Source organism: Pleurodeles waltl, chromosome 3_1, assembly GCF_031143425.1.
Source record: "Pleurodeles waltl isolate 20211129_DDA chromosome 3_1, aPleWal1.hap1.20221129, whole genome shotgun sequence".
Taxonomy (NCBI): Eukaryota; Metazoa; Chordata; class Amphibia; order Caudata; family Salamandridae; genus Pleurodeles; species Pleurodeles waltl.
Genome location: NC_090440.1, coordinates 258,715,728 through 258,728,453, shown reverse-complemented (window position 1 = coordinate 258,728,453; position 12,726 = coordinate 258,715,728). Strand labels below are relative to the sequence as shown.

At 46.5% G+C, this 12,726-nt stretch overlaps 1 protein-coding gene across 1 annotated transcript in view; it reads left to right on the top strand.

Moving 5' to 3' along the window:
• Nucleotides 1–12,726, top strand: part of KTI12 (KTI12 chromatin associated homolog) — a 320,786-nt gene that overhangs the window by 221,064 nt on the left and 86,996 nt on the right. The window contains exon 5 of the mRNA XM_069222350.1: nt 1,033–1,112. Within this exon, the coding sequence (XP_069078451.1) occupies nt 1,033–1,112 (80 nt within the window). The remainder of the gene's footprint in view (nt 1–1,032; nt 1,113–12,726) is intronic.

Sequence of the window (12,726 nt, the reverse complement as noted above, 5' to 3'; positions counted from 1 at the left end):
CATCGCCGCTGCGGAGGAGCTGACCACTGAACTGACCTCGAGCAACCCAGAGGACCTCCAGGCTTTGCCAATAGCCTGAGATCTCCCTCCAGAGTGGAGGTACCGCTCTGCAACAAACCTAAAACCAACAACCCAGTGAGGGTCACTTCACTGACCGGCCGACAACTCCCGAACCAAAAGTCCCAGCTGGATCCGACGACACACAGACGACCACTCTGACAAACCCTGCACGTGTGCCAAGTTTGGTGGCACTGTGCACTCCAGTGGCCAGACCGTCTCAATACCCTGGATACTGGTCAGGGGACTGATGCCTGGGGGAAATTTTAAGGGTAAGGAATCTGCAACTAGATATTGTCTCTACCAGATAAGGCGTTACTAAGTTACCCCAGTAATGAAAAACAGAGGCACAAAGAGTTAAACTGTTTTTCCTAAAATCACACTGTTTTTTTTGTCAAGTGTTGAAGCTGAGATTAGGGCCCAGGCCTGCAGGATCTAAGATCAGCACTTCTAAATCTAGGTCCCAGTGTGTGCCTCTTTATCCATGCCTTGAGTCTTTAGACATCTGAAGTAACTCGAACACAAGAAGATACAGTGGTTCAACAAGAACACTGTCGAATATTGGTAAACCCTATAAGTTAAAACGTGGTAAAAAGAATGCATGTCTTGCACTTTTTAAACATATTCTCGGTTCTCACTTTTCGGATACCTCAACAAGTTTTAGTGTCGTGTTAGCCAAGGTCAGTATTTTTGACTTTATCCAATGGCGAATAAACAAAATGTATCTAATCCAACCAGTACACAATGGACCAGACATACCGAGACAGCCCATGTGGTCATATTTCTAAATCCGATTATTAGTGTCATATTGAAGTTTAACCTTAATTTTAGTAATTGTGGTTTAAGAATGCTGTCTTAATGTTTACATATGCCTAGTTGTTTAAACAGAGCGTGGTTCGTGTTGCCCTATGCAGTAGTACTCGAAAGGTTTGTCGACTTTTTTTTTTATATATATATATTTCTCGTGTTCTACAGATTCACTGCTTGACAGCCCCTGAAGTCAGCTCCGCGTGGAATAACACCAGAGAGCCTGAAAACCAGTACTCGCAGGAAATGTAAGAATGCCAGTCTTTGTCAAGTTCCATTTTTTTCTGTTGCAAGTCGTTCTCTGATTTTCGGTTCGATAACCTCAAAGCGTGTTGTCAGTTGTATAAAAAGACCTATCAAATGAGTGGTGTACTCTGAGGAGCATTTATTGAAAAACGTTTGATTTGACAACAGACATCTTGTTAAAATAAAGTTAATTTCCTACTTCAGCACTGTTTGAAATTGCCTAGTTGATCAGGCCCTGCTTTTGTTTTGCATGAAATAGATACTCTGGCAGTGTATTTGTTTCGTTAAACTGGATTTCTCAGTTACAAAGTTTATACATTCAAGCTTTAAGGTTTTGTTTTCTAAACTGATGTCCAAGAATTCTGCTAAACAAATTACATATTTTATACACCACTTCGTCATCCGGATTAAACACTGCACATGAGATTAAAATGTATAGAATTTTTAACAAATATTTAAAAAGTGTATACACCTTCTGGCAATCTGCAGCTGTCCATAATGGAAATGGAAAACCTCATTATTAATACAGAATTTTTGCATTTGCCACATCTATTTCACTACATTTTGATTCCTTTAACGTCGGGCAGAAGAACAAAACTTGCTCCGTATCTTGGACAGCTTTATTACAAGGAGAACACAAGCAATCTTCCTTCTCAATCGCCCTCCAGCTTAATATTAATTTGAAACGCAAACTCATCATTTTGAATGTTTGCAATAACGCTGGTTTTGCTAAACATTTTAAATGTTTCCTTAGGTTTCAGTGCACCATTATTACAAGCTAGTTTACGGCTCCATAGTTATGTGCAATCTTCCATATACATCGAGTGCCTAGGCCAGGGTTCTGCAGTCGTCCTGGAGAGCTCGGTCCATGCCAGGTTTTTAGCATAGCCACATTTAGAAAAATGTAGATTTCTGAAACATCTTTTTTTCTAAATGTGGATATGCTAAAAACCTGGCAGGGCCTGGCTCTCCAGGACCAACTTTGCAGAACCCTGTCCTAGGCTAAGGCACCAGTTGAGAGGCCATTCTTCCAGTCAATCAATCAATCATTTGTAAAGCGCATACTGTTACCCGTGGGTGTATCCGGATGCTGCATTGCATTGAAATACCAGGTCTTGAGTTGCTTTCTGAAGACTGCCAGGGAGGAGGTGGAGGGGGAGGTGGCGGTCATTCCAGGCTTGAGTGGCGATGAAGGAGAAAGCGCAGACCCCACTGCAGGTGCGAGGGATGCAGAGGACTTGTGCAAGGAAGAAAGGATAAGGAGAAAATTGTTCCAAAATCTCTGAAACATGGGGTGCGCAGTTAACACATTACATAATTACATTACACTTTACATAATTTTAGAGATGTCTCTAGACTGCTTTACCTGTTTACAATATCTCAGGCGACAGTAAAAAAAAAAAAAAAAAAAGGGTGGGGGGGGGGGAACACTTTGGAGAGTACTTGCCAATGGGAGAATATTATGTTTACCTTGGTCAGCATTGATGTTACTCCTCATATTTGTTTGCAATCATTATAAGGAGGACTTTGGCATGGATTCAAACATTTGCTTTATCTAATTTCTTTATCTCGTTGCCTACTTTTGAGTTGCCTTCCACTGCACCGAACATGTTGCACATAAAGCTTCCTGTTAGAATTGGGATCTCAGGTTGCCAGTCAGTTTGCACTCTTTCCAAACAGGTACCCTCACTCTAGTCGTGGTAGGGAGACACACAACTAGGATAGCCCTTGTTCACTCCCTGGTAGCTTGCACAAGCAGTGTCAGGCTTATCTCAGAGGCAATGTGTAAAGTATTTGTACCAACACGCACAGTAACACAGTGAAAACACCACAAAAGGACTCTATGCCAATTTAGAAAAATATAGCCAATATTTATCTGAATCAAACAAGACTAAAATGACAAAAATCCAACATACACAAGCAAATATATGATTTTTTAAAGTTAAATGAGTCTTAATCCATAGAAATCAATGATGCATTGTTTTAGCACAAACTACCTGGTATGGGTCAAAAATAAAGCTGCACGGGCGAGTGTGCATCGTAAAAGCAAGCGATGCGTCGACTCCTTACTCGCTAGTGAGGCCCTGCATCGATTCTTTCTTCGCCAGGCAAGCAATGCATCGATTCTTCCTCGCAGGAAAGAGATGTTGCTTTCCGGACAAACCGCCACCAGTCTGCGCAGTGATGTTGCAGTTTTTGACGTCCAGGGACAATGCGTGGCAAATCCGGACACACGGCAGCTCTGAATCCGTGCTGGGCTGGCGATGCATCGTTTTTGTTTTTTTTTCCAACCATTGGGTGGGCGCTGTGTCTATTTTTCTGCCGCTCGGCTCCGGTGCGTGGATTTTCACTTTGTGTTCACCAGCTTCTCCTTTCAAGGGCCCAGGGACTGGAGGTGGCACAACGTGGCAGGGTAGGGGTCTCAACAAGAGTTCCGAGGTGCTGGCAGATTAAGTCTTTGATGGCCCTGAGACTTCAGAACAAGGGGGCAAGCTCAGTCCAAGCCCTTAGAGAAACCTCATAGCAAAGTCCAGTTTTTGTCCTCTTTAAAGTAGAAGCAGCAACTGCAGGCCTACCCAGCAAAGCACACACAGCAAATGGGTTCCTCTTGATCCAGAAGTATTCTAAAAGTCTGGGGTTTTGAGTCCACTACTTATGCTCACTTCTGCATTTGAAGTAGGCATACACGGAAGGAAAGTCTCTGTTGTTAACAAGATCCTGCCTTGCCCAGTCCTGGCCCCAGATACACACCAGGGGGCCAGAGACTGCATTGTGAAAGGGCAGGCACAGCCCATTCAGGTGTAAGTGTCAGTGCCTCCTTCCACACTCTAGCCCAGGAGACTCATCAGGATATGCAGGACACACCTCACCTCCCTTTGTGTCACTGTCTAGGGGTAATTCACAAACAGCCCAACTGTCGGTCTGACCCAGACGTGGATTCCACAGGCATGCAGAGGCACAGAATAGTTAAGCAAGAAAATGCCCACTTTCTAAAAATTGTATTTTCAAAAAGACAATCTAAAAACCAACTCTACAAAATATGTAGTTTTTCAATTGTGAGTTCAGAGACCCCAGACTCCACAGCTCTATCTGCTCCCAATGGGAAACTGCACTTGAAATACATTTAAAGGCAGTCCCCATGTTAACCTATGGGAGATATATGCCTTGCAATAGTGAAAACTAATTTGGCAGTATTAGACTATCAGGACATGGAAAACACACCAGTGCATGTCCTACCTCTTGAATACACTGCACGCTACCCATGGGGCTACATAGGGCCTACCTTATGGGTGACTTACATGTAGTAAAAGGGACTGTTTGGGCCTAGCAATCGGGTACACTTGCCAGGTCAAATTGGCAGTGCAAGACTACACACACACTGTCACACACTTTGCAATGGCAGGTCTGAGACATGTTTACAGGGGTACTTATGTGGTTGGTACAATCAGTGCTGTAGGCCAACTAGCAGCTTTTGACTTCCATGCCCTGGGCACCTCTGGTGCACTTTAATAGGTACTTACAAGTAAATCAAATATGCCAGTCGTGGATAAACCAATCACCAATACTGTTTCAACAGAGCGCATATGCACTTTAGCACTGGTTAGCATTGGTAAAGTACCCAGAGTCCTAAAGCCAACAAAAACTGGTCAGAAAAAGGAGGACGGAGGCAAAAAGTTTTGGGATGACCCTGCAAAAAGGGCCAGGTCCAGCACTTCCCAAGTGTTGCACCTGGTGCTGAGGAAGTGGGACCTGCCCAGCTGCTGCAATCCCGTCAGCAGGTTAAGGTCTCCAGTAAAATGATTGTGCACTTTCCCTATAGCCCCTGATTGCTGGACTCCAAAGTGAGCGCCCAGCATGTACAGTCATGATGACACTGGCAGTCGCTCTGTGATTGGGCTGGAGGTTGGAATGTCCATGCAGCCTGTGGGTAGTGAGGAGACAGAGGTTTGCATTGAATGCCCAGTATCCCATTCCAGACAGAGCAGCCAGCCTGAGGTGGTGACCATGATCCTTCCTCTTGGATTGTTGAGGGTGGATCATACCATCAGCCGCGAGTTGGGGTGAAATATGGCAGGGCTTTAAGCGCATCTACTCCACTGTTACAGTGTCGGTAATGGTGAAATCTCAATAGAGTGCAGTCTGTGACCCTTGGTAACACTAAAGTAGTGTCTTTTTTGCTAGCCAACTGCAGAGCCGCAACTCAATCTCTAAAATTATTGTTTTTCTATGATAAAATGCATAGGACAGTAGGTTAGTTATCTAGGTTTGCTGTGTCGGTGTGGGGCTCGGCTGCAATGCATCCATTATGGCAGGCATTCAGGCCATTCCCTCTTTTCCCACTTTAATTTTATGGCCCTGTGTATTTATAGCCATTTAATTAATTCCTGCTTGAGACCTATTTTATCGAGTCGCACGTAATTTAAAAATTGGGGCTCCATATAAGCAGTTTACAACTCAAAATATTGTTTGTGTGCCTTGTGAAATTAGTAAACCAGTTTATCAGGCTTCCATCATTTATGCAATTGTTAGAATTCTCTAGCAGAGATATTTTCTAGATATAATTTTCTGATCTGCCTATTTTATCATGTGGTGATGTGTAGATTTTCTTAGGTGACCTCGCTGCAACTTTACTGGCCCCACATTTCGAAGGAGGTCATTTATACCTCAATGAATCTTAGAATGATCTCCCCTGTCTCACTCATAACCTTAATATAATCCATGCTCAAAATCAATTGTATCTAATTGTATAATAATGTAATCAGAGGTACATATTGTCGACTCAGACATATTTGTAGCCTTTCTGGTGGATGTCTGCGTGTGATTGTACATTCAGAAACAATTCCCTTTTACTAATAAATCATTCTGTGCATTTAAAATCTTACTTTGAGGACTTACTCTTGATCTATGTGTCTACTATTGACCCCGCTTGCTCTTGGTTGACATACCTCATAGTTTGGTAAATAGTGTTTGCAATCCTCACATTGAAGTTACCTGTGGTTGTGTTTTTTTTTTTTCTTGTTTTTTTTTTTTGTCCTCATTCACCCAAGGCCTTATGTAAACATCCTTTACTTATCAACCAAGACAAAAGAAGTTTTCCTCAGCCAGGGGTTGCCCTTTCCTCTCAAACAATCCTCAGACTGTCCCAGTTCCATAAGGATTTCAGAGCAGGGTGTAAAATCATTGGACAAATAACACAAATACATTTCCATTCCTGCATTAATTATGCAAAATTATATACATCAATGTCCTGATTTCCAATTCAATAATGGTGCCCAGAAATTCCCCCGCATCCTATCCTTTCCCCCCATTATTTGATCCAATTCTGCTGTGCAAAAAACATCCCTAAGCCATTCTGAGTGGCATGGAGGGGCCTTTGAAATCCAATTTCTACATATTTCCCACCTCCCCAACAATATTGCATAAAATACAAACTTCATATCTGCAATTGTATCCCGACCAGGCCACTCCTGCCGATCTTGAGGTTGACCAAAAATTATTAACTGGAGAGAGACCTCGATTTCCCGATTTAATATACTCGAAATGGTTTCACATACTCCTTCCCAAAAATGTCGAATATCAGGACATTCCCAAAACATATGAATATCTGTTGCTTGAATTAAACCACACTTTGGACATTTCACATCCTGCCCTCCTTTCATTTTGGATAACCTCTCAGGGGAAATATAAACTCTATGTATCGTAAAATAATGATTTTTTTCTAAGAGCGGCCTGTTTCACAATACCAAAGAGCATTTTTAATGACTTTTCCCACCACCTCTTAACCGCCTCTTCTGGGAAAAATTCCCTCCACAAGTCGATGGGAAATACAAACTCGCCGTCCCCCCTTCTAGGATCCCCCAATACCAACCAGACACTCTATGGGGACCTCCTAATGGGCTCGGGGTGATCTCACTCAATGGATTGGACATACCGTTACCTGTGGTTGTTAATCTGTTGGTTTTTTTTCTGCATGTTTGATTTAATTAGGCTTAGGATTTCCTTAGGCAAGTATTCTATTTATCACCTAGTTGGTTATGTGTATTAAAGATTAATAGATTCAGTGGATCTCACCTGAAACTCCCATATTATGCATTCCCCATAATATAATTATGTTCCAAGGAGACATATGATATCTTGTTTTGAGATCACGTAAGCTACTGTTCTGTAGTGTGACTGATTGGGTTGGCAAAAAACAAACATAGTGGTTGATTCTAAAGAGAGCTGTTACTGAAGTCTCCTTGAAACAAATTCCAACTCAATAAATGTAACTAATCAATAAACATTACCCCCTTGGCAGGGCATGTTTTTTAATAGGTAACGATTCCTGCTAATGGTTCCATTCCTCTAGGGGATCTTCTTTTCAACACTCGAGGTCTGAGGTAACAATACCTACTTAACACCTGTTTTTAACTCTTCACTCATCACCGCTCATATAAACACTGAAATGTTTTGCATCTACGCTCTCACATTTGAACCAGCAGACCTGTCTGTTTCTGAAAGCCTCTGCAATGCACCCTGTTACAAATTTAGTATGTAAAAAAAATCATGTACTTCCTACAGCTTTTTCCACTGACCCAAACCGTGCTCTACTGCTTTTTCCTCTGCATTTTAACATCTTCTACCTCCGCATCCGTTTTCCAGATGATCGTGTGTGACGTGGTCAAGCACCTTCATCTCGGTCAGTATCTGTTGGAACGAAACACCAAGTGCCACACGACTTATTATACCTTAAGCCTTGAGGAGTTTCACTTCAGCACCAAGTGCTAGTAGAGTTTTTTTTTTTTTAGATTGTTTTTATTAACATTTTACTGTTGTACATAATCAGTTCTGTTCAGTGACTTCCAAGAGTAATCTCTAATAAATCATTTGCTGAGGTCCTACTCGAAGTTGGTGCCCAGCCTCTGCGTTGTCCCAGCTCTGTTCTTAATCTGTGTGTTGAATGCGTATGGTCCTTTGTCGTGTATCATGCTATCGTTCTCTTGGCCACATACCATTTTTATACTTAACTCTAAACCAACTATATACATGATGGTGTATCGTAGAGAGGGTAAGTACTGACTACTAGTCACATGGGTACAGGCTAGGGGTCGTCCGCCGGGCGGGGCGTCAGGTCCACTTGCCTCTACAACTTCCTTTCTGAATGGCGGCTTCACCAGGGGGACTGGGGTACTCCCTTCGCATATCACCCCTTACAGTATCAGCTGGTGCCATCCATGCCTGCCCACCATCCCCTCTGGGCCTTTCAATCATAGCCCGCTTGAGGGAGGTAGTCCGGTTCTTCCCTTTTATGTTATAGTTCAGTGTGTCACTCCTATTTCGGTTACTCTCTCTTTTTGTTCCACGTCTTCCCCCAACTCTTCTGTCGGGGTTCCTGCTTCCCGATCCCTACGCTCCCATTTGGTCAATGCCTCCTCCGAAATCGGTGCAATGGGCGTTTCGCGCACTCCCTGAGCCTCCTCACGCCGCAATACCTGCAGTTCGGCCCTTGCCCACTTCGACACATCCCGTCTCCAGTCCTCTATGGGGGGGCCCCTTGGCGATCTCCAGCCTAGCGTAATCCGTCTCCTAAACAACACCAATGCGAGGTCAAGGAATCAGTTGCTTACTTTCCCAAGGGTCGACCCCGGGTACAAGCCCAGCAGGCACACAGAAGGGGCCAGCTCCAGGGTGGCTCCCAAGAGGCCCTCCAGATCAGTCAACGCTGCCCTCCAGCTCCGCAGGAGCTCGGGGCAGTGCCATATCATGTGGTCCAGGTCCGCATCCACTTGACCACATCTGGGGCACCCTCTGAGCTCACCTTCGTATACGAGGTTCAGCCGGTGCGGGTGAGGTACTTCCTGTCGGTATAGTTATACTGTATGTATCAAAGTCATGTATTTCGTGAGACCACCCGTGGGTATGCCAAAAATGTCCTCCACTCCGCCTCCGAGATGTCTCTGCCTAGTGTCTTTTCCCATCTCTCCCTCAGTGGGTCCAGTGTGTCATCATTTTGGGCCTTGTACAGCCCGGATACCAGATGACGATCAACTCCGGAGGTTAGCAGTAGGTGCAAGACCCGGTGTGAAGTAGGTTCCGCATTAACCGTGCCCCTGTGTTCCTTTATGTGGTGTAACAGGTATTGGTGTAATAGGAATTGTCCAGCTGGTATTCCCTTTTGATCAGTCATGTCTGTGAAGGACCTCAGCACCCCGTCCCGGAAGAGGTCCCCTATAGTATCCACCCCAGCTTTCGACAAATTCCCAGCCCTGAACTCAACAAGGCGCCCTCCGTGGTGCCCTGAGTTATCACCGACAGGGGCATTGCCAAAGAGTAAGGCTGTTCCACTCACACGTGGCGCAAGCATCTTTTCCAGCAAGACAGGGCTACCCTCGTCATGACACACTCCCCTCCTTCGCCTCCACTTGCGACCTATCATCTGTGCTATGATCCACTCTCTATTCGTCTTGCCGTTAGCAGTGTACCTGTCTAGGCTACCCTCCCCAGCGCACCATCTGGAGATCCACTGCAGCTGACATGCCAGATAGTAAAATTTGAAATCTGGGGCTCCCAATACCCCTGCACTAGTCCGTCTGCACATGATCGCAAGCGCAGTGTGTCTGCTGCCTCCATCCCATATAAGCTCCCTAAGAAGGCTGTTCATCTCTCTAAACCACGTCCGAGGGATTAACACCGGTAGGTTGGTGAATTGGTAAAGGAGGCGGGGGTATCATAATCATTTTAGATAACAATACTCTGGCCATTATGGATAGCCTAAGAGACCGCCAGAACCCCACAGATGCCCGAAGCGAATGGAGCGCCGTCCCTACGTTACCCTCGCGAAGATCCTTGAGGTCATGGAACACCTGTATGCCCAAATACTTGAAAGTGTGTGGTGCCCATACCATATCCTCCGGACAGGATGAGGGGCGCTCACCTCCAGCTCTCAAGGAGAATACAAAGGTCTTGCCCCTATTGAGGCGCAGGCCAGATAGGCCTCCAAAGTGGTCCAGATTAGCCAGAGCTCACGGCAGCCCCAATTCACCCTCCCTTAGGTAGATTAGGATGTCATCGGCATAGATAGATATGTTCATCCTGTCCCCATTCCACTCCTCTTCCCCTGCCCTCCCTCCGTAGCCGGGCCGCCAGAGGCTCAATAGCCAAAGCAAATAACAATGGGGATAACGGGCACTCCTGCTTAGTGCCCCTACATATGGGATAAGCCTCCGACACCGTCCTGCCCGTTCTTACTCTTGCCAGGGGAGCTGCGTATAGCAGGTCCACCAATCTCACCCATCCTTCCCCCAATCCCATTCGGAGCAGAACATTCCTCAGATAGTCCCATTGAATCGAGTCAAAGGCCTTCTCAAAGTCTATCCCGAGGAGCATCCCTTCAGGGAGCTTCTGCTCACGTGGCATATGCAAGATGGCAAAGAGGCCTCTAAGGTTTAGCGAGGTATTGCATGCCGGTACAAACCCGTTTTGATCCTTGTGGATCAAATTGGATATGTGTAGAAGCAATCGGTTGGGCATAAGTTTGCTGAGAATCTTGAAGTCACTGTTTAACATTGACAGTGGGCGGAAGTCGGTCACAGACACATTCCCCGAGTCCAGCTTTGGGGGGGGGGGGAGCACCAGGGCTTCCCTCATTGAGTCCAGTAGGAAGCCGCGTTGGAACGCCTCCATGTACATTTCCACCAGCTGGGGAGCCAGCAAGGCAGTGTACCTCTTATAGAAATCCATTGGGAGTCCATCCGTACCCGGGGTCTTCCCTGGCGCTAGTTGCGCAATGGCCTCCTGAACTTCCCCTAAGGTCACTGGTCCACCCAGTCTGTCTCTCTCCTCATACTCCAGTCTATTCAAGGGTAGTGGGCGCAAAAAAAGCATCCAATGACTCTGTCTCGGGTACATCTGGACTCCTGTTGAAGAAGGTATAATAATCTCTAAAGGTGTCCTTTATGGCCCCCAGTGTGTTTCTGCTCTCCCCTTTCATATCGCACACTCTCATGATAGGTGCCCCCCCCCTACCCCCCCCCCCCTCTGTTTCACCAGCCAAGCTAACATCTTGCCTGATCTGCCTTCTTCCGCCTGTGGTGAAGATAAGTATCTCTGTATACTATGGCATCTCAACCGCTCCTCGATCTGTGAGTGGGTCCTCTTCGCCTCCTCGTACCTGTCATGCTCAATCGCCTCTACGCTCCCCCCCCCCTTCTCCTTCATGTATGATCTTCTCTATCTTGTTTAATTCCCGCTCCAGTGTGCATCTAATTCCAACTGTCTGTCCCAGGCAGTAACCCCTGGTCGCCACCTTAAGTGTCTCCCACTCCACAGGTGGACCCGGTGCAAGCATGAGTAGTAGGAGTAATCCCTTTCCCCTGGGTGTTGGTTGCGCCAGCCATCTAACAGCTCCCAGGCCCACATCCGGTCCCTCAGGATTTTAGCTATTTTGTGCGTTACTGCGCCTGCCAGCGGGGGAGTGGAACGGTCCAGCTCTGTCCATTATGCTGTTAAAGACCCCCCCCCCCCCCAAATCAGTAACTCTTCGCCTTGTTGGTGGGTGAGGTGACTCGATAGGCGCTGCATGAAGGGGATCTGATCCTCAGGACAATCGGGGCTCCATGTAGCTTCCCCTTCACTGTTACAAATCTGCCCTACTGGTCTGTCACTCGAAGTAGCTTCAAAGGGGACTCCCGCTCTAAGCCACCCCAGTGCTCCTCTAGCATAAGCAGAGTATTTGGTAGCAAATACCTGCCCTCTCCATCTACGTCTCAGTTTTTCAGTTTCACTCGCAGTGAGGTGTGTTTCCTGTAGTAGGGCCACATGGATACCCTGTCTTTTCAAGTAGGATAAAACACTGTTGTTTAGTGGGTCACCCCATCCCCCTTATATTCCATGTTAGTAAATTATACTCTGTCATATATATGTATCTGCAGCAAACCATGCCCTCTCCACCCGCCCAGACCCCGTACCCCACCCCTCACTAGCATTTCCTGTATTTATGTGAGCCTCATCTTCGACATCACCATCAAAACGTAAAACTGTGACTCCCAACTCCCCGTCCCCAAGTCACCTCTCCAACTGTAGGTAGCCCACAAAAAAGTGTAACAGTGCAACTTAGTCAACAAGTTAGGTATAGATCTCGCCATCTTAAGCTGAGTGGCCGAGACACCTGTAGGGGTGGTGACTCCATGCCCGTCAGGGCCTGCCGTTTGTGCTGTGCTCCTCACCTCAGGTCCAGACTATGGATTTGCTCAGCCCAGTTCGTCCGCAGTCTGTGGGGTCACCCTCAGAGCAGGCGCGGAGCAGCCTGAGCCCTCCGCCGAGGACACAGAGGCACTGTCCGATTCTCCTCCACTACCGTCCTGCGAGGACACCTCCTTGTTTATGGATGCTACTGCCTCTAGGGCCGCTCTCTTGGCCAGGTCTTTCTGGGCCCTGGTCGGTTCAGCCCGTGGGTGGCATCTGTTCCGCTGTCTCCTCTGTCCCCCACGGCGTCCGTGCCCAGCCTGGTCGCTCCCGCCTCGGCACCCTTCCTCTATTCTGTGTCTCCAGCCATTCCCATGCTTCTTCCGGTCTCTGGAAAAACATAGTTTTGGCATCGACAATCACCCTCAGCTTGGTCGGTAAATGGAGTGAGTA